Below are 27,979 nucleotides of genomic sequence, written 5' to 3'. Positions count from 1 at the left end.
CTATTGGCACCAAAATGTATTTTTGTCATCTTCATTGTTTTTTTTCAGTGTACATTATAGAAAAATATAGAGTAGCAAAAGTTCACAGTGTCCAAAAGGCAGTGTTAAGTCACATCAATCATATTTAACACAAGCGTTTTTGGGAGCAAAACAAATCCATTTTGGGGATTTTTCTTAAAATATGAGGATAAATTGTGTCCAGTGTGAATCAGATTTGACACCAAAGTGGCCTTTAAATACAAAACTCACTTTCTCTGCCGCAGACAGGGTAGGAACACCGTTTTTAAAAAGACATTTCCACTTTCTTGGTTAAATACATTCAAACATTTGTACACTTTACACAAACATGGACTGTATATTCATGAAAGAATGTCAGTACATGCAGTTACATGTATATAAACACACATATTGTACTATCGGGGCTTTTTGTTTCATGCTGTGTAAAAATGCTGAGAAACTGGTGCATTCACTTCTTGGTATTTACAAATTAGAGACACAAAATATGCAATATACGTTTTATCATTAACAACACAGGGCTTGGATTTAACACCAAAAAAAATCACTTTACTTTATTGTAAAGTTTATTTGTTTTAAAATAAAAATATACAATTCGGTTCAAATTTGTTATGATTTAGAGGTTAAGGGTGCAAAGTGTTTTTGGTATTACTAGAAGCCAACACATTTTTCAATTTCCTCTCACAGTGACTTTTATGTGGGAAATTTTCAGCAGTAGAGTTTGAGGTTGGGCTTTTTCGGCAAATCAAAACAGAATCTGGCACAAATCATCAGGAAACTAGAGCCAGTGATCAACCAGTGCACCTCCAATCCAGTTACATTAACAGCTTTTTCAGCTAAAAGCAACGATTTTGTTTCCATGTTCCTAACAGTGGAAAATTAACCGAGTAACCGTGCCAAAGATGCCCCTATTTATTTACCTAATAATTTCCCCAGGAAATGTATTACATTATATTTTATATTATGTAAAAAATGGCACATTGTAAGAAAAATTACCCACCATTTGAAGAAATAAGCAACAAATAGCTGAAAAACACATTTATACAAGTGTGTGCAATGTTGTCCAAGTAATGAGACACGCCATCACGAGACGAAACTTAAGTTACACTCACCGGCCACTTCATTAGATACACCTTACTAGTAATAACTTTGACTCCCTTTTGCCTTCATAACTGTCATAATTCCTTGTGGCATAGACTCACAAAGGAGCTGGAAGCATTCTTCAGAGATTGATGGGTACAGTGTAGCGATGAAGGGATGAACATGGTCAGCAACATTACTCAGGCGGAGTTTAAGCAAAAGACTATATTAAAAAAATGTTCCCCACACAATTCTGCTACCTGCTGAGGTTTGATTAAAGGTAAATTCTGACCCTGCCGTCTGAATGTTACAATACAAATTGAGATTTGTCAGATCAGGCAACATTTTTCCCATCTATTACCCAATTTTGGTGAGCTTGTGTTAATTGTAGCCTCAGTTTTCTGTTCTTAGCTGACAGGACTGACATCCAGTGTGGTATTCTGCTGCTGTAGCCTATGCTCATCTGCGTACTTGGTTTGAGTTACTGTTGTCTTCATCGTTCTTCATCATTCTGTTGCTCAGTTTGAACTTCAGCAGCTTCAAAATTTGATCAATTTTGAATTAAGAGACGTGCAGGGAGAAACCAGTTATTTTCTACGTTGTCTTCCTCAATGGAAAACACCAACGTTTAAGCACATTTTATCATCTTAAAGTTTTACATTTTAAATTTGTGCAGAACCAAAACATAAACCAAAACATTTTTGTATTTTTTGGGGGCAGCAGTTGTTTCCCAGTCACTTCAGTATGTGCTATTAAAGGGGGCAGGGATAGCTCAGTAGGTAAAGTGGTCGCCCCATGATCGGAAGGTCGGCGGTTCGAATCCACTTAACGGCTACCCTGAGGTACCCCTGAGCAAGGTACCGTCCCTACACACTGCTCCCCGGGCGCCTGCTTAGTGGGCTGCCCACTGCTTCACAGAGTGAATGGGTCAAATGCAGAGAAAAACAAGTAATTTCCCCATGGGGATCAATAAAGTATCCATTATTATTAAATAAAAACAAAAATTGTAGCCACCATAAGCAAGTTAATCACAAAAAAGTTACATTTTGTTGCATGAAATTAATATTCATTTGAAAAGTCTAACACTGATAATGAATTATTCACATTCTGTTGAAATATACATGAACAGCTGTATTGTTTTTGGTGATTTTTGAACAGTAGCCTTGTAAAATCGGGGCGGTACGCCCCCATATTTTTCCATAGCTGAATCAGCATGAATCTGTGAACACCCCTAAAATAATTTGTTCATTCTGCTGATAGAAAAGTTGGCAAACATGCATTTTCTTCTTTTCTTTTTTTTTACCAATGTACAGTACGAAGTCAAGCGTGTCAAAAATGTCCTCTTCAGGATTGCTGTCCATCGTTTTGCCAGCTAAGTATGAAAATTAAAGCGAATAAGCTGCGAGTCTGTTTATTTCTTAGCTTTATTCAGAGTGGAGATGTTCCTTAATACCCATCATTTCATGGATCTGTTTTTTTATCATGGAAATCAGTCTTTGCAAAAGAGTCCAGTGGATCCAGTTACACACAATGTCAGCGGAGTTCAAGCCCTGGAGGTTTGGGTTCTGCTTTCTGGCACCCTGAGCATGACCAGGGCACTTCAGGGAGGGTGAAGTGAGTAGACGGGGGGGATCCCTGTAGATGGTGGTTTCATCAGAGAACAAACGAGCCTTAAAAAACAAAACAAAACAAGTCCTCCTCTGGGAGGTAAAAGTTGATGCACTGTGGCTCACGAACAGATGCACGCACAACATCTGAAACAAGGGCCGGATCGATCGGACCACCCACAGCTCGTTCTTGGTTACTGGCTCATAGTCTCTGCAATCAGTAAACCAGTCACCTCTCATTCTGGCTCTAAGAAAACAGGCAGCTACATGGTGAAGAAAGGGAGGAAACGAAAAGGCTGCCGGCTTTTGTGGGATACTGAAAGTACCGTCAAAATATAAGAATTTAAAGAACTTCCTATAGATGCGGAAAACTAAAAAGACACTCACGATGTGCTCTCAGTAGCGCTTCTTTATATGTGAACTGTAATTTGGGATCACCTTTGTTTTGCTTCTTCCTTTATATTTACACAATTGACCTTATTTTGAAGATTATTAGTCCCCAAATCTGGGATTAATAAATTCAATCTTCCCTAGTTACAGCACCACACAGTCCACGTTGACTGACTGCAGGGTTTTTGGGCTGGCAGACATTTATTCTTGTTAGGGTAAAATGACAAATCGTGCAGGGAGATGGTGCGCAGACGGGTCAGATTTTTTAAACAGGAATTTTACATCTGAGTGATTTATACTCGAAATCTTTATAATCTCAGCGCTGTGGTCAAAAATGATATTGAGTTGTGACACACAGCTGGAACTGCTTTAAAGCAAAGAAATAGTCCAAAACCAAAATGACTTGCATGGCCAAATATTTGGGTATTTCATGAATAACTCTAATAGAAATCATTTTGGTATTTACCTTAAGACTATTTAAGACTTTGCTCTGATTTCTGAATGATGAGCACATTGTGGTGGATGAGTTTGTTGGCTGAAGCCCGGCCTCCTCTCAGCTGTGCATGTAGGTCCTGCAGGGCGAGTCTGGATGGAAGTCGTACTTGCTCAAACTGGAAGGGTAGTAGGTGGTGGCAAACATATTGCCTGAGGGCACCGGAGAGGGGAAATGGTTGCATGTCTCATCGTTGACATGAATGTTGTTCTTGTTCAGCATCTACAAAATGGCAAACCGTGTTTTATAAAAATCCTCACTTAAAAACCTTTAGAGTCTATCAACCATTTAGAAATGTATTTAAAGTAATTACAAGCCCACCTTGAACTCCATGGGGATGTACTTCTCATTCTTTGGCGTGGCGTTGCCCTGCTTGTTGTAAGTGAGGTGGTTTGGTGTGCTCGGGTGGATTACCGCTGACTCTGCCGATGGTCGGTTCAGGTGGTGACAGTATGTGAAGGCCAGAGCTGACAGGAGGGCTGCTGCAAAGAAACTGGCTAAGCCCACAGCTGCCAGCTGGAACAAGGTAAAGGCTGTACACAGGGAGGCGGGGAAGGAAGAGCACAGAAACAGAGCCATTGTTAAACCAGTGAGAAATGTAGCCTTGTAAGGGGATGGGTAATGATAGGCTGAGATGACAAACAATCGAGGACACTAAATAACACTGATGAAGTTTTAAGTGAAGTTTGCCTCAAAATGTTACAAATGCACACGATATGATCCGCAAGCATAAACTAAGTTTACGAATGTGTGCAATTTGTGTGTAACTATTTGTGTGCACAGCTTATTTGCGTCTGATCCAGACGCAAATAAGCTGTTTGACCACACAGGATCAAACAGCTGTGTATCATTTTCTCTTGCAAAAAAGCTTCCTTCCTTCCAAATTCGAGAACACATTGACCAGGATTATATTGATATTCAAAATATACAGAATTTATATTTCCTAGTTTTCCACTTCCACTTGAACGCAGCTTATATTTGTGGATCTGTGAAGAGCTGGCAGTGTGAAATTTCTCGTGCTCGTGGGTCATGTCGTATGCATTTGCAACACTTTTGAGGTAAAATTTTCACTGTAATAGAAAATAGTCTGTCTAGAAGGTGGTGTAAAAAATTTGAGCTTTTGTTAGAAGGGAAAGAAAGCGAGGAACTAAAAGCAACTCAAAGTTCATGTCACTACCTGAATGGGACCAATATCGATTCCACATTTTCGGCCAATCCCGTGCCACGCGGGGCCGAAGTCACAAACAAAAGTCAATATGGTACCAACTGTGTGGTACACATCAGGAGAAGAAGAAAGCCAATAACTTTTACAAGAATGGCTAGTTGTTGCTACATCCTCCAATTAAACCGAGGAGATACTGATTTGGTTTGGATGCAACGCTGGAAGAAAAGCAGGAAACCCTGCAGATATTTCATGCTGGGAATTGAAGAGCGCAGGAGGTGTGTATGTGTGTAAGCTGGGAACAATGTGTAATTATTTGGGGGAGAGTGAACAGAAAGACATCAGTTGTTTTCACTCACTTCCACAGCTCTGGTCCTCCTGACCGGGCAAAATGACTGCAGAGAAAGAGAAATGAAAAAAAAAAAAGCCATCAATGTAGAGAAGAAGAAAAAAGAAAATCACAGCAGCTCCGAGAGATCAAACAAGACAAAAGTAGTTAATTTCTCACAAAGCCTTCCCTGTTCTCGAGGTAGGCACGCTGCTGACATCTCCGCTAATTCATCTTTTTAATTTTCTCCAAATGCAGAGTGAACAAGTCAGCATTTAGCGTGCCTGATTAAACTTTTCATTCAAGTTAATTTTTCCAGCTTATATCTGCAACAGTCTGCAGCGGTCCTGTTTACATGTGCGATCATGCGCTTACCCGGCACCTCGTGAGGCTGGCACGGCCTAGACTGGGTGACGTTGCCCTGGCAGAGACTGACCTCAGCCTCTTGGTTCTCATCGCAGCGGCGGGTACGATGCTGCAGGCCCTCGTCGTCACAGTCCCCCCACTCTGTCCATTCACCCCAACCTGCAAACACAGGAATCAGGGAAAACGACAAACGTCCAAATGAGAAACAGGAAAATAAATGAGCATTTTTCCAATCACCAACAAACTCAACCTCCTCTGCAAGGAGAGGAACTGTGTGGTAAGTCACCAAGAGTGCAGCCTGACGAGTTCTGGCCACAGTGCATCAGTGCAATGGTCATCATCATCAGTCAGCAACCTTGTGTGCCTCCCGGGATCGCTTTGTTTCGCGAACAAAAGCCTAAAATGGACGAGGAGTTGATTACACCGATTTGCCTCCCGTGTCTCTGCATTTTTTTTCTTCTTTTCAAAGTCCAAGGGAATAAAGATATACAAGAAGCTGCTCGCATCCAAATTCACATCGATAGGGAAATTTGGAGCTATTTCATTAACTGTTTTTCCGTTCCTTCTCCGACCTTCAGACGACGCATGCTGGGAGAGGCTCCAACGGCCACATTGTTTTCCTTCTCATCACAAATATTGATTGGCCCGTGTGGGGGAGATTTCCCATCAGTGGCCAAAGAAGAAGCCGTTATTTAATCTAGATAGACTGAGAGAATCTAGAGAGTATTTTTAATGGTGTAATAATTGTAATGAATTTTTAAAAATTTAGAAATTTGGATAAAGGGGTTGTTTGTAAGAAAGTTATAAGCTGACTTTTATCTTTAACTTCACAACATTAATGTTCAAATCAGATTAACTGCAGTCCTTTGTAGTGAATCCCCCCCCCCCTAAGACACAGAAATTCATATTATAACTGCTGATAATATCTGTACCATAATTTACTCATCTTCACTTCAGTTAGAAAGCTTTTGTCTTCAAACCTAGACACAGACAAAATCTGCTAGTGATGTAATATGTTCAACTGATCCATCTGTGACCATTACACATCTTTGGTTTGTCTGAAACCTTCCATAGTGCGGCTTCACATATCCCTTCATACCCTCACAGGCGTGTATATTACAAAGGGCCTCTTCAGTATGCAGGCCTATGCAGATATCTCCTCCGTTGGCAGGGGGTGGGCTGCTGCATGTCCGAGTCCTCTGGTAGTGCCCGCCTCCACAGCTGGACGTGCACTGGGACCAGGCAGACCAGCAAGACCAGGCTCCATTCACTAGATTTAGAAGAAAACCCCATAATAATGTAACACAATGTAATGCAAGCTAATGATGGTATATAACAGTTTCATGTAGCTGTGACCTCAGTGCACAAGTGTTTTTAATTGGCATTTTTTTCCACTGGCCACCAGGGGGAGATTCATATAGTAGCAAAAAGTCTAACTGTGCAGAGGTCTATTGCGGAGGGCCATGAGTACCAAAACGAATTAAATAAATATATCATTAAATAATAAATCAAATGTGCCATTAATAAATTAAAATTGGAAAAAAAGAATTATTAAATTCAATTAAATGAATGAATATTCAATTATTTATATACTGAATTAATGATTTAATGATTGATTATTTAATGAAACACAACAATAAATGAGACATACAACATACATTCATCTTGTAAACGATCGTCCCCACTAGAATAAAGACAGACAGGAAATTAATGTATGCATGCTTTAGGATGTGGGTACCTAATGATTGTTAGCCGCTAACACGTGAGCATGCAGTGACCACAGTTCTGCAGTCAGATCCACCACCCAATCAACATCAGCTCTAGGCTTAATGCTTAATGGGACCTCAGTGTCCAGCTGGTAATGTCACTGTGGTTGTGTCCACCATTTATATACAGTCTGTGAGGTACAGTGCACTAGAAGCTCTCTGTTACCTGGACACGGTTGAGTGTTGCAGTCCTGATACTCCACCGGCGATCCCACACAGGCGCTGGGGTTGATCCTCCCTTCTATCGTCAAGCAGCTGCGTTTCCGAGTTCGGAAGCCTCTGGAGCACTGCTGGGAACAGCTGGACCACGTTTCCCAGGATCCCCATCGGGCACCTTGTGGCTGGGATGAAGTTCGGACACTTGTCTTCATTAAGTCTTCAACCAAAGCTGGCAACAAATATAAAACACATTTTGTTCTCTATCTTAGAATCCAAACAAGGGAAACAAATTACACTAAAAAAATATACAAGTCGATCACAACATCTGCCACAATCTGCTGAACGAGTCAGAAATTTTCTCTGAATTCAAATCGGAGACACGCTATTGTATGGTTTTATTGCTAAGCTCAGCAGCCAGCCTGTTATGAAACAACAATTAGCGAGGTACAATGCAGGCACAAAATGAGCTAGATTTCCCTGTACGCTGACACACACATACAGTTGGTATACCCACAATTGCAAATTATTTACATATGAATCAGAAGCGCTTCCTGAGGCTTTTAAATGAGGCCACCAGAAACATTTCATTAAGATTTTCTTTTCTGAGGATGACAACTTGAGAGCAGTCACACAAGCTGCGAAAAACAATGACATTTCCCACTTCCTCAGCTTTACTTATTTTGGAGTAAATACCCAAAGGGTGATACAATCCAGATTCTATGAGGGAGAAGAGAAAGAAGCTTAGATGACTCTGAGGGATGAAGGAAGAGGACATCTGCTTCCCCACAACAGTTCAATGATGTTTAATCAATCTGCTGACTGATGTCCACAGACAGGAAACCAGCTGTGTTTAGCGTGGCATACTGGGAGATATGCCACCAGCAGTGCTGATAAAAGCTCAGACAGATACAGCTCTAGGCAGATAGCGTGTGTACGACTGCTGTATGGAGTCGAAAAACTTCACAAAAATGATTCAAACCTTAAAAAATTTACCCCCGCTTACCCTCCCTGTGGAATCCAGGTACACCTGCATTCTAGCAGGTAATCACAGCAACAGCTGTGTTTGCACATTTACAATCAAGCACATCTGCTGTGACTTACAAACAGAAAATATGGCAACATTTCTAGTTTCCCTAAGTTGTTAAACTCGCTTTTCCACATCTCCCAGCTTATTTCCAGTACTCACAGTCAGTCTGGCAAGCTCCAGACCCGTCGTTGGGGCAGAAACGGGTCTCCACCTTCTTCCTGCCCAGCTGGAGCTGCTGGGGGTCCGGCAGAAGTGCCCGGCATGTGTACCTGAATCTCTGCTCCTGCCGTGACCCGTCTTGGCTTACATTGACGGGCATCCACTGGGTCCAGGGGGTGTTACGACGAATTTCAGGGCAAGCCTCCAGGTTACAGGCTTTGTACTCCTGCAGAACAGGATGGAAACAGCTCATCAACTTTAGAGCTAATGAAAAGGCAAATCCCAGCAGGCTACAGCTACTGCTGTCTATCCTATCACAGCTACATCTCCCAATTGATTGCAGAGAGAGCCTGCTGCCTTATTATATCCTGCCAAACAACACAAACATTACAGTTTTCCTGGGAGAGGGCTCAATCATGCAGCAACTTACTGTATTTAATAGGACATAAACTTGAGCTTTATTGAATGCAATGAAGAACAAAACCCTTTTTAGATGTGAGTTTTCCCCAGGTACAGACATTAAAGTTTAATGCAGAAGGACTTCCAGCCCTTTAATTGGGTAGTGCTCGGAAAGTTTTTCTCTACAACAGCTAACTTTGACTTTTTTTTTTGCCCTCAAAAAAGTAAGTATAAATATTGTTAGTAAGTATAAATAAATAATTCTGACAATACAAAATGAAAAAAAATGTAGAAGCTTTCTAGAAATAGAATAGCAGAGCAGATAGACTGGGTTGGCTCAGATTTCCCAAGTGTTTCCAAAAAATGGCAGGGCTTCAGAGTTCAAATGTATACCTAATAAAGTGGCCTATGATGTGGACAGATAGACAGATGTTTTCCCCCAAGTCTAGCAGACTGAGACTGAGCAGAAAGAGCGGGGACTGTGTGTACCTGCTGTACAATCTGAGGTACTTGTGGGGAAAACAAACGTCCTTAATCTTGTTGTGTAATAAAAACAGACAAGTAGGTCACTCATGTCTGCAAATCAACTCGGATATTATTTTGCCTACTCTCTTCTCTTCACATATAGAGCAAAAATACCGTAGCACATCCAGGACAGCTGTTTCCGTTCTCACAGCTTCTCGTCCTGGAGTGGACCCCCCCACCACAGTCAGCACTGCAGTGAGCCCAGGGTCCCCACGCAGTCCACACTATGGGAAGTGGGCATGGCTTTTTCTCATTGCACAGCCTGGAAATACAAAGAGGAATGCACACTCACTCACACACAGAGCTTTGTAATGCAGTAATCGGGCCTGATCGCTAAATTCTGAAGTAACCTCCTCACCTCTCCTCCCGTCCCTGGCCGACACAGACTCTACCGCCGTGGCGAGGTGCGGGGTTATTGCAGGAGCGCTGCCTCACCTCAAACCCAATGCCGCAGCTGCTGCTACACTGGCCCCACGATGACCAGGGAGTCCAGCCGCCATTCCTGAGAAAGAGAACATAAGAAGGGATGTGACTGAGCCTGATGTTTTAAAACGAATGTGTTTTTTAAGCAAACTGTCTCCTTTTATGAGTGTATTAGTTGTTAGAATATAGTTGAACATAAAGGACTATTTTTAGATTTACTTACATAACAGTGCATTTTTTCAAAGATTGATTTCAAAGGATTAGTATGGGAATAATGGATGTCTGCATGAAAAGAAATATACCTGGAGCAGTTTGCCACCTGGATCGTCGGGCCCTTGCATTCAATCCCTCCACATCTGGCCACCGGTCCATTGCAAAAGCGCGACCGACACAAACAGCTGCTGATGGAGCCATCACCATCATCGTGGTTACAAGGCTGCCAAGGCTTCCACGGACCAAAACCACCATCCTGAGTCAGGTTCCTCACCTCCAGAGAGGATTAGAGAATCACATATGATAATTAGCATGCTATATTAGGCTAGTGATAATGAGTTTTTGTTTTTTATTATCAAACAGGGAACTTGTGATGAAATTCTTATTACCGTAGAAGTGAGACAGGAAAGATCTATACAACAGACAAACCCAGTGTCTTACAGGGCATTCAGTGATGTTCTGCGTCCACTGGTTCATGTTGGAGCTCTCCTCGATGGTGGTGCACCGCTTCTGTTTATGATCCCAGCCACAGTAAGGGTCCCGGGCCTCCATGCAGGAGCTAACAGGTATTTAGATAGACTATCAGTGTCTGTAGATGCCTTTCTTTAGCAGTTTGCAGATTTTTAAGCTGACACAAAGTCGGACAATCTACTGATTGTTGTGTTTCTGCTCATAAAAGATCTCCTGTTGTGTTTTGAGTGAGAAAGCTGTCAACTATTCCAGCAGTGTACTCATTGTCAACAAAATTCATAAAAGCCTGCTTGATATGTCTGCTCTGAGTCTTGCAGAACTGTACCCTGACAGTCCAAAATGTGTCTCTTTGTAGGGAAGATAAATAGGGCTCTTAACAGAATCATCTTTGTCAGCATTTGTTCGCAGGCCCTTAAGACTTGGACACCCGCGTGTGTTTCTTAGTAGATTTGCCCACTCATCACCAGCACCAGAAAATCAATATATGTGCAGGCTCACACAGACTAAAGGCTACAATTTTTCATTTTTCTTATGCTAAATATTTATACTCGGTCATATTTATGGTTCTTATGTTCATTAATCTGTAGGTATATTTGTTTCTATTTGGTATAAAGACTAAAAGCATTGTAGAAAATCTTGGACCAAACCGTTCAGTTGGGTAGCTGGAGCAGCGCTCTAATGGGATCTTCACCAATCTGTCATTGAGGCCCACAAACAGTGATCTGTCATTGTGGAGAATTTGCAGACTCTTTATTGGCCCCACTTTCCCTTCGGGCAGGATCCTGAGCTCCTCCAGGTAGCAGTCATGCAGGCTTTTATTGGTTGTGGAGAGAGCCTTCAGAATGGTGCCATATTCTTTTAAGATAATAGTAATAAGAGCAAGCTCCAGGATAGCAGATAAAAAAAACGGTTCGAGTGATTATTTTCTAATTTTTAATTAGAACATGTCTCACCCGTGCCGATGTACATGACGTGGTAGAGAGAGTGTCGGCCCTGCACGATATCCACCACCAGCTTAGAGAAACGTAGGTTGTCCTGGGTGAGCAGGGGGTTGACGGTTACTGGCTGGACCACGTCATTCATGAGGAAGAGCCGCTGGGCGTCCTGGAGGCTGCGCTCTGTCAGGTTTCCCCCATTGGCGCCCTCCTCTAACGTGCCACACTGAGCAGTCAAGAAGGAGGCAGCAGAAGGGCGTTTAGTGAAAGGGAAGCTTCTCATATTGTGTCTGTGAAGGTTCTTAGTCCTCCAGGTCATCGTAGTCTAAGGAGCTTGGAAAGAAGCCCGTTTTCACACCTTGGCTCATGTGATTAGGTAGAGGATCATTAGGGGGTCCTTTTGTCCCTCTTGGGGGGAAACTCCCACAGGGTTTAATCTGGGACTCTCCACCATTTGACCCTAGAACTGAAGAAGCTTCTCGGATGAGAGGTGAAACGTCTTCAAGCAACTTGAAGTCCAGACGCTTTTCTTTCCAAGCTCCTTAGACTTCTTATACTGTGTTATTATAGACAGTCTGCATAATTCATAATCCAGAAAAGTCTTATTTGTAATATACTGGCCAATTATGCAGTCTCTTAGTTCTTCGTCTAGCTGAAACATGCATTTAAACACACGTCTCTTAAGATTCTCCACCTCAAAAGCCCATTTTCTTCTGATGCTGCTCCTCATTCAGTGTTTGTGCACTGCACCTCCACATAAGGCAGGGGTGTTAAACATAAGGCCTTAATCTTTACTGGCCCAGTAAAGATTAAAATTTGGCCCACTGGAAGGCGCTAGAAAATGTGGAGGAGAGATATTTGGTACTTTTAACTGTATTTTCACAAGTTTTATATCTTTTTCAACTGATAAAGACCTCCCCTGCAGCTATGCATGCTACACCAAAGTAATGAAGTTATAAACAATTAAATGACAGAAAAGTTCCTGGTTTTTACAGTGTCCACAGTAAAAAAAAAAGAAAAAGGGTAAAGTCCGATGATGGATATCTTATTATCGTTAGGCATGTAAATAGTTTTGTGCATGCTAGCTTAATGGCAATCTTACAGGCAACAAATGCTTCATGAAAAAATTGTTAAGCTTTTTTGTTTTATATTTAAGGACAAAATTTCAGGCAAGATCATTACTGTTGCTAAAGGACTGTTAGCGACAGTGTTAATTTATATTAAATAAATGCAAGGTTAAAATTGCACATAGCAAAACACAAGCTTATATACAGACATTATACAACAGGAAATGTGACTACAGTTTCCCTGTAGCTCAAACTGAACAGCACTTTGCAGATGCATTGGGAAATTTGCCAAGCATTTATTTTGGGGACATGTATTTGTTGGAGCTGAGCAAAACTTCTCTGCTGCACTGCATTTAGATATCTGCAATCAGCACAGAGTGATGAAGTGGATGTCAATCTTTTGAAAATTTCTTTACAAGCCTTCGTGGAATTGCTGGGCAACTGTGGCAAGATAAAGCTGTTTGCTTTAGTGTCCTCACCAACCTCATGTTCTCAGAGAAAAATACATATGTATGAAGAGGTCTGAATTCTTTGTCATTGTCCATGTTTTGAAATGAGTTACCTGAAAGTTGGGTATAGGGTTTGGAGTGGCCAGCCAAGCAGTGCGCGGGTTCTCCTGGTATCGAAATGGGCCATTGAAGGCTTGGGTGATGGCGCTCAGATTAAAAGCACAGACAGCAGAAGCTGATATGCTGTTTCTAGAGAAGCACAGGAAATTACAATGCTCAGGTCTTAGCTAATGAATGTGAAGGAAAGCAAACATTCTTGAGCACATCTCTACAGAAAAGCACATATTTCTATTTTAACAGTAAAATACAAACATAACCTTTTAGTTGCCTCAGTTGAAACTACTCTATGGAATAAACATTAGTGTGTAGTCTTAAAGCAAGCCCCAATGGCACAGCTGATATGCGAGAGGACACATTTGCCAAAATAAATTACCTTTCATACAAACATGATAAGAGATATTAATAGTTAGTACTTTTGGTCAAAGTTTTATTAAAAAGCCTCAAAATGCTGTCTAGGTATATTAGCCAGAAAAAGACTAATGTACACAATATCACTGTAACTTACCAAACCAAGTGTTTTTTACTTGGCTTTAAATAAGGCAATGTACAAGTGCCAAAATAATCCAGTTCCTTTAATGGCCAATGTGTTAACATTTACGACTTTAAAGAAGAAAAAAGCACATTTCTAGCACAGTATAATAACCTGTCTTGGTTTTTATAGACAATGACAAAGTACATGGCAGCTGTCCAGGAACAAATGCTTTAAAGCTATGTGTAATTAAGGTTGTGTAGACCTGGAGTGACCTGTAGGTGCACAGACAACTGTAGCTGCTAGCTATAGTCTCACCTCAGCTAATTCATGCCCATATTTTCCACCAATTTTGTGAAATTATGTGACAGACAGTATTGCCTTCTGGGTAGTTCATTGTACTAACAGGCTGTCTAACTCTTTTGAGTCAATTCTATGCATTATTGATTGTATTTAGGACAAATTGGCTAATGACTACTGTTGCAAAAGGACTATTAGCGACAGTGTTAATTTATATTAAATAAATGCAAGTTTAAAATTGAACATAGCAAAACACATGCTTATATACAGACACTGACAGTGTGTCAGTGTGGCAGCATGTGTGTCAGTGGAACACAATTTGCTAACCTAGCTAGCTTTCAATAGCTAGCTTAGCACTCCATCCTTGTGTCTATATTTAGCCACGTTAAGCAAGCTGGTAACAGCAAAAACACAAAATTTGTTGGTGAGGCTACAGTGAGTGCATCTTTCTTTCATATCCTCCTGAGAACCGAGGAAAGTTTCTTTCATTGTAACTTTTTTGTGATGTCCTGCCTATTTGGAGCTGAAAGAGGCCACCCAAACACACTTTTGAAAACAACAGGACTTATTAGGGTAGCTCAAATAAGTCAAAATATATTGACCAAAAACAAACGTCCATTAAAGAGGACATAAATGAACAGACTGGTTCTCAGGAGGATATACTCTATGACACAGTGACCCAGTGTTTTGAGTTTTAGTTCATTTTGATGTTTATATGTTTAAGCTCATTAGGTTTCCTATGTTCATTTGCTTATCAGTTCCCCCTTGTGTTTTCAACCCCTGTGAAGTCTCCCTTGCCCTTCATGTGTTTCATGTCTGTGAGTCTCATATTGTCATGTCTGCATTATGTTTCCTGTTTTATTTTGAAGGGGTCCGGTGTTCCTATGTTCAATGTTTTTAGTTTTACTCTCCTCTTGTGACGTTGTTATGTTCATGTGTGTCAGCTGTTTCTCCATGTGTTTCCATTTCCCTCATTATCCTCCTGTGTGTATTTAGTCGGTGTGTTCTGGTCATTCTTTGTCAGGTCGTCTGTTGGCCACGCCATGTTTCCAAGTTTCATGTCTAGGTTTTTCTTGTTGTTTGTTTAGTTCTCCCAGTTTAGGGTAATGTTAGTTTTACTTCAGTCTGCCTTGCCCTTTGTTTGTTCCTTTTTTACCAGCCATATTAAACGGCTTGCTTTTTGTTAACATTCAAGTGTTGTTCCCTGTTCCTTGGAGTCTGCATTTTGGGTCCTTCTTGTCAATTCATACAGTCTGCCCTCGCCAGACTGTGACATAAAGTCTATGAAATGACATTATTAACAAACAGAACTCACACATTAGTGGTAAAAATGCCATAAATCAGATCTTGCTCAGGTAAGTAGAAGGTGCTCTGGAGCTCGTTGTAGTAAAAGGGGATTTCTCCTGAGCGTGAGCAGTTGAGGCGAGCCTTCATGAAGGTGGTCCAGGTGTCCTCCAATAGAAAGCGTCCACCCATATCATTCTTACAGACCCGAGCCACTCGAGAGAACACCATTTTCCCACAGTCATTTTCCACCGCAGTTTCCCTCAAGAAGAAGTACGCAAAACGACCAATCTCATAAACAGACACAAAATGAGGCTCTAGAAGAATAGAAGAGGCAGAGACACAGGTCAGCGTGATGGACCAACGAAAGAGTGATGAAAAGGACAAACTTTGTGGTGCTTTGTTAACCGTTGAGCCATTTAGAGTTGTACTGGGCGGTGCGCAGGGGCGGCATGTTGCCCAGGCTCCTGTAGATCACTGGGTCACGTCCAGAGAAATCAATCACTGTGGCAGCATACAGCTCGCCCTTTTCTGTGATCATGGCAGTGGAGTTGTGACGCGGGTCGTAGGGACATCGGGCAACACCGTTCACAGTGTCTAACACCTGGCTGAGGTTAGAAATCTGACGAAAAGAAGGGAAAACTGAACTAAGCATTTCCTGCTATTTTAGTGGGTTGACAAGCGATTTGTTCTTTCTGTTTTTATCGCTTTATTCACATTATTTCAAAACTTTTAATGAATTTCAAAACTTTTAATAATGTAATCTTCAGTTTCTATCATTTCCCAAATGCACAAAGCTGCTGAAGACATCTGAGGATCACAAAGGCACCAAAACTATTTATAATTACTAAATATAATTACAAAATATATAGAGAAAAGATAAATTAGCTAATCAAAGTGACTAGAAGAAAATGACTTTTATTGTCAGATTTCTTGATTTTATCCTTTTTAAATTCCATGTCCTTTTTCCATTTTACATTGAGCTCTAGCAACTTATAATTGCCTTTCTTTTAATTACCCCAAAAGGATTTTAGACTATAAAATATGTATTTTCTTGTCATATAGTTTCATTAATTCTACTTAAGTGCAAAAACTGCCATTTTACTAACCTGTCTGGTTATGCAGACCGGGGTAAAAGCATTGGTCCCACATGTGAAGAGCGTCCTTCCGCTTATCAGCAAAACCCGTACATAGTTTTGGCATTCACCCTGCAGACAAATACGCCAGAACTCAGTTTTGTCATCAAAATGTCCAATATAATATAATCATATAATAACATAATCCAGTCTAACGTAATATGTTTCTGAATACACAGACAAATATCTGTATTTCAGTCACAGCACAATACCTCAGATTTGCCTTTGCTCTGACATGAGCGCTTTGTGTCTTCATCGGATGCCCATTCTGTTGCCTGAGGAGAAATGTTCAATTGTAGAATGTTTTTTTTTTATATTGGACCTTTTATATTTAATAAGAGATACTGTTAAAATGTTTAAAAATAAAATGTCTTTGACAGTAGTTCATTTTTGTGTAGTCTTAACCTTACCTGTATGAGGGAGGTATTATTCAAACTCAGTCTGAAGAGGAAATTTCTGTAAAAGATATTTTATTTTAGAGCTAAAACAACAGACTGCTCACAGTAGCAGTGTACAGCATATAAATGTTATCCTCTAGTATCTCCCAACTTCTGTCCAGACACAGTTTGATCAAAACACATTTGTGCCGCCTGGGCAAAATAACTGTATAGCTTGTGTTGCTGGATTTTTTCTTCTTCCTTTTGGGTCTTTTTACTCCATTTAAGAGCTGTCTTTACCCTTTAGTGCTGTCTTTGGGCTTTCGGGACTTTGTGTTTTAATTTAAAAAAATAAATGTTGTGTGTATTTCCCGTGTTTATGTCCAGAAATATCATCATGTAAGAATTGGGGGCTTGTCCAGGATATGAACGCTGGCACGCTTCTATGATGACACATCATGTATCCACTTTACACCACTGTATGCTAGTAACATGCTGTATGATTACTGTTTGAGTAATGCATGCTATTTGGTACCTTGCTCCTACAACAAGCTGGTTTCGTCTCAGGTCCAAAGCAAGTTGGGAGAAGTCCTTTGCACCTGGATGTGAGAACTCAGACACCCAAGACCTCAGTGCTGGATGCACAAATAATCAAATGATAAGGAGTGAGGGGAAAAAAAATAAGAAGAAAGAGTATAAAAGTAAGTGAAAGGAAAAGCAGGAGATGATAACATGAAATATGAGAGACAAGAGAAGAAGATGAAAAAGATCCATTATCCAGTGTTTGCCTTTTGCCAACTTTACAACTCATCTTTAATCGTAGGGCCTAAGACCAGAAAGGAGGCTTTTAAACAGACTGAAAGTACTGATTTATTTTCCAAAATTATAGGGTAGGAAATAAAGATCTGGAAGTCTCCCAATTTTCATATTATATTACTTGTTCTAATTAATTAGCAATCTCTTGAAATAATTTATCTTGAATTCAACAACATAAATTTACCATTACATAAGACTGTTCAATGTCAAAGTAATAAGATAAGTAAGGTATATCTGTCAGGTCTTTACTTTTTTCTCTCAACTTGTGCAGTTGTCTCAGATTTTTTTAAGGACACATTGCATACCATACTGAGATATTACAGACCTTTACATTGTAGCTCTTTGGGACACACCTACAATTTTATGTCTTTCTATTAAACAAATGGGAACAAATTATTTGTTTTGTAACGGGTTGCTAGTCGCAAAGTGCCTAAAGATACACAAAGAACCAATTAAAATTTTGATCTTTCCTAAGTTGTCCATTGTGTGTAGACCCAACACTGGTTCATCGCTTGAGTAAGGTGCCTTTTTTGCCAGGTCAAGTACAAGGACTGGGCTAAAAACATGTGAAAAAGACAACATCCAATCCTGAAGAAACATTGCTCAAAACCAATTTAAAAGATAAGTATGTCTGCCTCCCTTTAAGCAAAATATAAAGAAATGAGGGGTGGCTTAAGACTTTTCCATCTTATCAAGAACTTTGTTTTGAAAGTTTCTTTATAACTTTAGTCTATCATGGTTGATATTACATGCCCTTAATTGAAAACCACCACCTGAGCAGTATGACAGCCAATCAGAACTGAACGGTAAATAAAGTTGCTTTAGCTGTTTTACATGAGCTTCGGGGAGGGCGAACAAACCACATACAAATGAATGCTTCCCGCAATGTTTCAGAGCAAATTACTGCTGCCTCTCAGGACTAAATGCCTGTTCCTCTCATTTGATAGCCAGCTTGTGGGAAAAAAAATGTATCAACAACAAAAGCAGCACGGTTTGCCAGGCAAACACTTTGAGCTGAATGTAAACTGACATCCAGTCAAAATAATGACATCAAAGGCCCTTTCACAGTCATTAGACAGCTGAAGAAGAGCATTTAATGAGGCCATGCTGCAGACACAACATCAACACCTTTATTAATTTCACATAAATCTTTACATTCAATTTTTTTGCAGAAATTGCCAAGCACAGTTTCAACTTTCAACGTGTCTTTTGTAAGCCTCGATGCATGAGATAAACACAATTCCAACAAATCCTTATGAATGCAAATTAATTCCAACTAAGAGTTCATAGTGCTGCCAGATTTCACAACCTTATATTAAAGTCACGCTTCACACTTTGTATTGGTTAATCTCAATTAATGTCACATAAAACAACAAATTGAAAGGTTATGAGCACCAGCGTGTCAAGATGCTTATTAGAAACTGAACTATCATTCTTGTCTGGTCTCAGTTCTGCTTTGAATAGCTCTGAAAGAGGGCAACAAAACAACATGAATACAAACCATCACTTGAACAGCAGTGATTTTCGGAGAGCTATTGAATCCAAATTGCTTTTGTGCACTTCCCTGTGTACATAATGAGCTGCTGCAAAGCGGACAAGGGCAGGCAGTCTAAGTCTCTCATTCAAAATACCAATCTGACAGCTGACAAGGAGAAGCGACTTGTTTCTTGGACTTTCTCTTTTAAGAAGAAATTAGTTAACTACAGGGAATCAGAAATCGACACTCATTCTTGCAACAAAAGAGCCAATTAACTAAGAGCGTCTAGTTTCATTTCAGATTGCAGAACTGTCTACACTTTGCATTATGTAAGTTGCCGTCTGCTGCTTGTAAACTTCTTTGCATTTTAGCAATTACAGCAATGATCATTGTTATTACTGGACCTGGATCCTATATTAGGGATACCTTGCTGATGTCAGGTCAGACCTGCTCTTGGCACCAGAAGAACTTGAATTCTTAATGGCATAAATTGAACAAGATGCTGGAAACGTTCCTCGCAGATTTTGGATGTGATAGAGTCACGCAGTTGCTAGATTTGAAGTCAGTGTCAGATGATATGAGCTTTATCCTGCTGGGAGCAGCCATCAGACGATGGGTCTACTGTGGTTATACAAGGACAGACATGGTGAGCAGCAAGACTCAGGTAGGCTGCGGAGTTTAAACAATCGACTGGTATTAAGTGTGCCACACCATTATACCACCACCAGTCTGACCCATTGTTAACTTTGGTGATAATTGTAACCTCAGTTTCCTGTTCTTAGCTGACTGCCCAGTGTGGTCTTCTGCTGCTGCAGCAGAGCTGAGTGCTTCCAAGGGTGCAAAGATGCTGTTCTGCATACCTATTTGGGAAAATCCAGCAGATCAGCAGTTTCTGAAATAATCATCTTTCTCAATCATCTTTCTTCCCAATTCAGATGCTTGGTTTCTTTGGTCCGTTTCTTCAGATTTACTGTGTATTTCCTGTGTATTCTGTGCTTCCTTGTCTGCTCTTGTGTCATTTCCTGCTTTATTTTATTGTTTGTTGTTTTCTTGTGTTCTATTTACCTCTTGTCTTTGTCTTTTTCCACCACTACAATGCCCTGATTGCTTCCAGCTGTTATCGTTTTACCTTGCTATACATGGTGGCTTTTTGTGTCTCCCTTTGTCAGTTGTTCCTTTTTGGTTTCTTTAATGATTTTTACAATTTCTATATCAGTTAAAACTCACCTTTTGCTTGTTATATCATCTTCATTCTGTGTCCTGTGTTTTTCTCTTCTTTTCAGACGGAAACATAACTTGTCCAGGATAAAAATAATTATTATTTATTATTGCTGTTCCTTGTCTATTTCCATTTCCAGTGGCATTTAACAAACATAATTTCTCAAAAGCTGTAGACTGTTGTGGGTTTTATGGTTGGTTACAATATGGCTGTGAGAGCAATAGAACAAGCCGTGCAACAGCGTTTAGACAGCAGTGATTAGAGCAACAAAAGTAGATGAAATGACATTCTAAACGTTTAAAGCTTTTATGGATTTGGACAAGACTTTTGTGCAAGCACCCAGGTTGCTGTGCTGATAAATTTTCATGAGAGCATTTTTTGAATGCAAACTAATCAATCGCTGTTGCTGTGGTGGTTATAGCTGAATATACAAACCCAACGAAAATCAGTTTTTAAAGAGCGGCGAATGAAATGTTGAGAGATGGCATTGATTTAAAGTTGGTGGATAAGTGAAGATTGTTATACAATTATGCAATCGTTATTTAACTTTACAAAGGACCATAAAATGTTTGTGACCCAACCAAAGCTCCTTCACAAAGATACCATGTACGTTCTTATTCAGTGAAGCACTGGAGTAAAGCACTGTTTAGCAGCCATGGTTTGACATGAGAGTATGATCAAAATGTAGGGTGATAAAATCAGAAGGGGCAGACATATACAGTTTTTTTATACTTTAATTTAAATCGAAAATGTATATCTTATGTAGCCTTTTGCATACAGTTGGTCCTCATACAACCCTTAATCCAAAGCCTTTACGTCACTTATTCAAGCAAAAGATGCATTTTGATTACCATTTTACAATAAGGCTACCACACTGCTCGCTCACAACAACCTGCTTAAAGAGCCTGAATTTGAGAACTGTAGACAGTCTAGGAAACGCATGCATGTCTACAAGTTTGCCTAATTGTCAACATCAGCATGACAACCCGATCGTTGTGTGACAAGGTTAAGATCTCTGATCTTGATGTTGGGTACGTGGACTAACCGGCTGCATGTGAAAATCATCACTTTGAAAGTGGGCTCAAAGAAACACGGCCTTTGTGTGCGTGACTCTTTTCAATTCGCCGACTTTCTCATATATTTGTGTGTGTACTCTTACATAAAAAAAACAACACAAATTATGTTGTTTGAAAACAGAAATTGTCTTGTGGAAAATAAATACGTTGTCCTCTTTTCACAATGGGTAAATGTGCAAGCAACACAGTCTCTTATTTCAGCTAAAAAAGTGTCTCCCTTCAGCATGAACTTTGGTGCTAGGTTGGAGCCTTTGTTCAGTTTGGCATGTGCACATAAGTTGCTACGATGGGGTGGGCCTAAACTAAAGTGATTAAAATGTACAAAGTTCCTGATTTTGCAAGCGTGCCTTCATTTTTGAGCCCTAACTTCATTCGTGGCCCTCCTCCCCACTCTATCAGTGGTGTGTTTCTTTGCTCACCTTGGTAGGAAACAACAGGATGTTCCTTTCTGCTGCAGTCGGCAGGCTTGATGTGAGGCTCCTCTGACAGACACATGGATAAACAGATGACCAGCACAAGGCCACAGGGGGAGAGGGCCCATACCCCCCACCCTGATGTTACCATAGTTACAACCACATCCAGTCTTCTATCAGGTCCTCAGGAATCACCTGTCGGAGCAGAAGTGATATCTGTCAATCAACCAGACAGTAATGGCAGGGAGAGTAAACCAATCAGCCTTGTGACAAATAAATATCCTTATATTTTTTGGCATTTAGATAATCACTCTAGAAAACTCAATACATCAGTGCTGGACTCTAAAAATCCATATCCACTCAGTAATAGCTCACACTTGCACACACTCTCTTCTCTCCGTCCTCCTGCCCATTCATCTAAATTAATTTTGCCAGTCGACCGGCCCCGCTGTCCCTCCTCACTTTCAGTCTGTCTGCTTTTGGTGTCCATCGCCTCAGTGTCAGCAGGACTCGGTCATGGCTAATTCACCTCAAAAGGCCAGAGCCGCCAATCTTCACTAACGCCAGCTCTCAAACTTTGGGTGCCTCTTTCTGACTGAGGGGATCCATTCAGAGATGAGCCCCGGGCACAGAGCCAAACAGGAGGGTGTGCCACATGAAGGGTCGAATTCATTTTATATGAATCAGAATCTGCTCAAAGGTGATGATCTGATGGTGACTTTAGGCACAAAGATCAAAGGCTCTTTTATGTAGTTTACAAATTTCCATCCAGCTGCGTCAGACAAGTATCAGACTTTTGCTTTCTCACGTGCAGCACACAGAGGGAGGCAGCGTTCAAGATACTCTGTTTGGTAGAGTAAATGCAGCCACATACTAGCTGTAGCATACATACTGACGCTGGCAAGTTAGTTACAGGCTAACGTCTAATCCAAATGTGTTGGGTCTTTGTGTTTTCACGCACACTTCTGTGGGGCTACATTTTCTCATTTATTTAGAAATTCACAGACTGGAAACAGAGCAGGACAGGACAGAGTGACACCCACCAATAAAGGATGTTACTATCACTTTTCATTGGCTGCATGCATTCACCAAGATATTTAAAGTTTGCTAAATTAAAAAAAATGTGGATGCAAACAAGGATAAAGACCTTTAAATGTTTTTGCATGTGAAATGACTCTATGTATGAGCTCTGAAATGGAAAAAAATGTCTTTTGAATCATCTAATAAATTTCTGTTTTAAGCTCCACTCCTGTACTGGCCAGTGAACCATTCAGATGTGAGCAAGCGTTTAAGTAGCTGAAGACTAACTACAGGAGACACCTTCACCATGAGAGCACGTGAAATGCCTGAATCTAGCTACACTGTCGCCTGAGGGTTAGGCGGGACTAGAGCACAAATTTGACTCTGAAAATGTCTGAGCTGAGTGATAAATGAGTTTATGGAAAAGGCCATAATGTTCCAACTATGTATTGAAAACTTGAACATCCTCAACACTACAGGGCAGCATATTTCTTGCCCATTCACAGCGGCGTCTTTTTCTTTAACCCTTAAACCAGTTTCAGTGCAGCTGCTACGCACTACAAAGAATGGAGGCGGTGAATGTCTGCCTGTCTACTGCTCACTGGGAGGACTGAATACGTGTGGAGGCAGAGGTTTTTCAGCCTGCTGGGTCTTACATTGCTGCTTAATGAAGCGACAGGAGCAGAGCCTCCACCGCTGGCCTCGCCTTTGTTACGGGGCCACGGTCCTCTCACCGCGCAAAGGCTGGCCAGTGAGAGGCCTAATGTTCTGGGATTTGTCTATTCAGCCCAACGAGGGGGAGCGACAGTGGACGTCAGTCAGATTCTTCGGGGGCAGTAGGAAATGTGTGGACGCAGGCTCTCCCTTGGTGATTAGCGTTAGTTAAAGACAAAGAGCGCATATTCATCATCCTCTGTCTACATGACAAAGTGTGCTAGGACCTCTTTATGGTTTGGTTAAGTTTAGTCAAGTAACACACAAACTCTTTAGACACACTGTGAGCCCAACTATCTGCACTGATGTTTTTCTTGAATGTTTTTAACTGTGCATTAACAAAAGCATTGTGCTCCCTTCTTTGCTTCTGAGAGAAGGTAGTCACCTCTAATATGACCATGAAAGTTCACTTGTCGCCAACGCTATTTCTAAGTACTGCCTCCCAAAGCTGTATGGCTGTGCCTTTATACTTGTCCTTTTCACACATCTTACCCTGTAACAGGGAAATTTGATAAGTTCTTTCCAGAAATACCCTGAAGGTTTTACAGTAAGCTGGTATCCACAACAAAACTTTTAGTACTGTGTAGAATATAAGCTTTACAGTATGATGCTGTCAGCTGGTTGACTTTCATTAGTCTTATTTGAGTATTGCAATCTCCAACATCATTGCTGTGTGTCCAACCGTCTTTGTGAACTATAACAACACATTGCTAATGAAACTTATATTCCTTGCACTGCCAGGTTACAGACTGTTGCTGCACCAACATTTTGACAGCTACAAAAGGTGGCCATACCAAATATTGACTGTACAGATTCCTTCTGTGTCTTATATACTGTAAATGTATACTGTAATATTTAGTAAATCAGGGCACCTCTTCCCCAATTTTCCTGAAAAATATAAAGGAATGAGTAGAAATGAGGGGTGGCTAAAGGCTTTTATTCAATACTGTATCTAAACAAACAAAAAATACTTTTCCTGAAATGTTTCAACATAAGTCATATGAATTTAATATAATCTGAAAAAAAAGGTAGGGCAGATTGCTGCCCCTCCCTGAGCCTGGTTCTGCAGGAGGTTTCCTGTTTAAATGGTAGTTTTCCTTCCCACTGTCGCCAAGTGCTTGCTCATAGGGGGTGCTCTGACTGTTGGTGTTTTTTCTGTATTGTTTCAGGGTCTTTACCTTATAAATATAAAGCGCCTTAAGGAGACTGTTGTGATTTGGCAGTATATAAAAAACATTGGATTAGCTGAATTTAATTGAAATCTGAAGTAAGCAAATGACCGCATCAGTACAGAGGACATATGTTACACATAAAATAAGTAGATGGTCGTGTGATGCTTCTAAATGTGGCTTGAGTGATTCGATGTAATATTATGGACCCGACAGTGGCAGACGGACCTGAGCTACAGTCTTTGAATTTGTTATAGAAAGTTGGAAATAAATTGCTTCAAAAATAAAATCAGAGAGCTGTTTTCCCAGAGACGGAGCGTGTCTGAACATTCATTCACTCGTGTAGCTGGCTGCGATAGAAAAACACCTTAAAGAAATAACAACTTGTGATGGGATTAGAAAGACAGAGTCTGCAATTCATGTGACCGGTCCGTGTTTGGACTGTGTGGGGAAAAAAAATCACCCGGGAACACAAAGTGAACATGTGACCACCACACTGGAGCAACACGGCCAAGATTTTAAGGCAGGGCCATGTCAGTAAATAAAGCTGAGGACTGGGCCGCCATGTATCAACACAGCTAAGCATGACAGGTGTATACTCAAACCCCTGCTGCCTGCCAATTTGTCTCTCCTACTTCACTGGTGCCTCTCCATGTGATTCCTCTGCAACAGCGAAAGCTGATTCAAACATCTTGCAGACAAAACTACACACTACAAATCTAAGATGCTTGTGCGTCTTCTGAAACATGAAGATAACTTCATGTTCCTGCAGCAACTCCAAAACCTCACACAAAGACATTAAACTGTAACCTCTACTCAAATTTTGCAGCAGTATTTAAGGCTGAATATTTTTTCTGTATGCTTTTCATTTTATTGGGATGCCTTTTAAACATAGATGTTTTGGTAGATTAGATTTGCTCTGGAATTGTTTCACAATTGCAAACTACTGTATTGATTGTTCTGCAGCTTGTTGAGGCAAGACTGAATGAAATTGCATCTGTTAAATATTTAAAGGAGATACACAGCAATGCAATTAAGCATTTACTGTGTTATCACGTGAGCATCTATATGGATCCAAACAAGCGGTTAAGGATTGTGCTCGTTACTAGCAAATGTGACTTTGAAAGTAACTTCTCCTGACCAAAGTAGTCACTACAAGTGGCCTCAGAGTCATTAGCAGCACTAGCCTGGGAGACGGGTCTGTTGTCCATCACGTCCTGCGATGTAAACCAACCCTGCAAACAGAATCAGCTCATGGCTACCTTCCACTTTCACATCTGTGCCCATATATAGACTCTTTATCTGCCATTGTAATTTACTTTGACATTTATTGCCGCACTTGAGTTGTAGAAGTTTCTTAAGCTAAAAAAAACAAAACAGCTTTACTTGGCAAAAAAGGTTAAACTAATTCCCCTTACACATTCACACCAAATGGCACTCAGAGTCAATACAGAGCTTAAATGTGCTTGAACTTTTCCTGCAGTACAGATAGTTTGATTCTTATATTAAAATCTATCATGATATATGCAGGCCACTTTAATCGGTATATCTTGGTTGGAGCCACACTCTTACCACTGTTGGTTCCAGAACAAACTTAATTCTTCACGGCACAGATTCAACATGGTGCTGGAAACACTCCATATTAACACAGCAGCATCACACAGGTGCTGCTTATTTGTTGGCTGCACGTCCATGATGGGAATCCCCCATTCTACCACATCCAAAAGGTGCTCTACTGGATTGAGAGCTGGTGTGTGTCAGGAGTATGAAGGCCATTGATGTGCAGTGAACTCATTGTCATGTTCAACAGGTGATTTGAGCTTTTGAGGTGCTTCCAGCCATCAGAAGATGGGTACCCTGTGGTCATAAAGTGATGATCAGCAACAATACTCAAACAGGTTGTGGTGGATAAACAGTGCTCGGTTAGAGTGTGCCCATGCACCATTACAGCACTGATAGAAGGATGGATCCATGCTTTCGTTTGTTTGAGTCTACCGTCCAAATGTCAAAGCAGACCAAGCAACATTTTTCCAATCTTCTGTTGTCCAATTCTGGTGAGACCGTGCAAACTGTAGCCTCAGTTTCCTTTTCTTCTGCTGTAGTCTAGATGAGTACCGCAACATTAACAGACAGATACACAACAAAAATCAAATGTCTGGCACAGCAGAAGACCAAGAGCTTGTCCCTCAGAGCAAATCATCACACGTTTGGAAATACTTTGGATTTAGGGCAAGTGATGTTAACTAATAATAAGTTACAGCGTCTGCACGATAATTTATTACAACTGCTTGAAAACGCACCACAAACTGCAGGATTATTAACGCATGAAGGACAAGAGAAACAACGCAATATTTGCAAAAGTGAATCATCCGCCGTGCACTCAGGCGTCCATAAAAGCGAGCCTGTATGCGTGTCTGCATATCCGTCCAGCACACAAAGACCTATTGAAATCATCGAGGCAATCGCATGCTTTTTGGCCAAAGATATGTGTCCACTAAACATGGTGAGTAATGAAGGATCATCGTGGACAAAAGATGTTTTCCCCTCATGCAATTAATTTTCTAAATTGGCAAAACCGACATTGTACACAAACTATCATAATGGTTTGGAAAAAAAATGGAGTGGAAGACTTTATATTTTGCTTCTAGGATGCACTCAATCATCAGTGCAGGTCAAGTAAAAATGGGATTTTGTGAAGGTGTTTTAACTAACTGACTAACCAAGAAGTGCAGCACAATGTAAAAATGAAAGTAGTGCCTTGCTGATTTAATTTCATGTTAAGTTTTAGTAAAGTTAATTGTATTTACATAATTTTGGTATTGTACATCAGCAGGATCGTAGAGGAACATGAATGTGAAAGCAGTGTTTACATAACAGTACAATTAAAACATTTCTGTCATTAAAATGAAAGGATAAATAACTAAACTTAACTGTAATCTTAATATCAATCAGAATAATAGTGATAATCACAATCGCGCAGCTCTAGGTTATTTGAGTTACTGTTGCTTTCCTTTCAGGTTAAAGCAGTCTGGCTACTCTCCTCTGACCTCTGACATCAGCAAGGCATTTTCACCCAGAGACCTCCCACTCATACTCAGAATGACCATGCCATGTTCAGAGTGAAAAATGTTGGAAATAAATTCCTTCTAAATGTGAAGGAGGCTAAATTTCAGACTTTGACTATGCTTCTTTTTTAAGTTTTCCTACTGATAAAGACACCCCTCCCCCCAATTAAGTAAAGTAATTTAACATCAAAGTGTTGTGTTGACAGATTTCTTTCATTTACTGCAACAGGTACTTGTATAAATGCAACCTGTAAGCCATGAGAAGGGGGGGGATCAACAACTTTGCAGAA

At 40.6% G+C, this 27,979-nt stretch overlaps 1 protein-coding gene across 11 annotated transcripts in view; it reads right to left on the bottom strand.

Moving 5' to 3' along the window:
- Positions 1-8: 8 nt before the first annotated feature.
- The window catches only part of LOC308394034 (semaphorin-5B-like), a 45,222-nt gene continuing 17,251 nt past the window's right edge, over positions 9-27,979 (bottom strand). For 6 of the 11 annotated variants that reach the window (XM_080878140.1, XM_080878145.1, XM_080878143.1 and 3 more), the window contains 21 exons: positions 21,728-21,916; positions 17,256-17,355; positions 16,754-16,799; positions 16,556-16,618; positions 16,317-16,415; positions 15,616-15,829; positions 15,239-15,524; positions 13,148-13,283; positions 11,537-11,744; positions 11,231-11,438; positions 10,554-10,671; positions 10,202-10,386; positions 9,835-9,978; positions 9,591-9,738; positions 8,553-8,778; positions 7,374-7,595; positions 6,541-6,711; positions 5,451-5,600; positions 5,107-5,142; positions 3,907-4,118; positions 9-3,807 (listed from right to left, as the gene is read on the bottom strand). In XM_080878140.1, the coding sequence (XP_080734266.1) occupies positions 3,646-3,807; positions 3,907-4,118; positions 5,107-5,142; positions 5,451-5,600; positions 6,541-6,711; positions 7,374-7,595; positions 8,553-8,778; positions 9,591-9,738; positions 9,835-9,978; positions 10,202-10,386; positions 10,554-10,671; positions 11,231-11,438; positions 11,537-11,744; positions 13,148-13,283; positions 15,239-15,524; positions 15,616-15,829; positions 16,317-16,415; positions 16,556-16,618; positions 16,754-16,799; positions 17,256-17,355; positions 21,728-21,872 (3,279 nt within the window). In that variant the 5' untranslated portion in view covers positions 21,873-21,916 and the 3' untranslated portion in view covers positions 9-3,645. The remainder of the gene's footprint in view (positions 3,808-3,906; positions 4,119-5,106; positions 5,143-5,450; positions 5,601-6,540; positions 6,712-7,373; positions 7,596-8,552; positions 8,779-9,590; positions 9,739-9,834; positions 9,979-10,201; positions 10,387-10,553; positions 10,672-11,230; positions 11,439-11,536; positions 11,745-13,147; positions 13,284-15,238; positions 15,525-15,615; positions 15,830-16,316; positions 16,416-16,555; positions 16,619-16,753; positions 16,800-17,255; positions 17,356-21,727; positions 21,917-27,979) is intronic. The other 5 variants (XM_080878149.1, XM_080878150.1, XM_080878141.1 and 2 more) reach the window with 2 other exon arrangements.

The sequence above is a fragment of the Rhamphochromis sp. 'chilingali' genome (genome assembly GCF_963969265.1).
Source record: "Rhamphochromis sp. 'chilingali' genome assembly, chromosome: 3".
Taxonomy (NCBI): domain Eukaryota; kingdom Metazoa; phylum Chordata; class Actinopteri; order Cichliformes; family Cichlidae; genus Rhamphochromis; species Rhamphochromis sp. 'chilingali'.
Note: the sequence above shows the minus strand (reverse complement) of the source record. Positions and strands in the feature narration are given on the sequence as shown.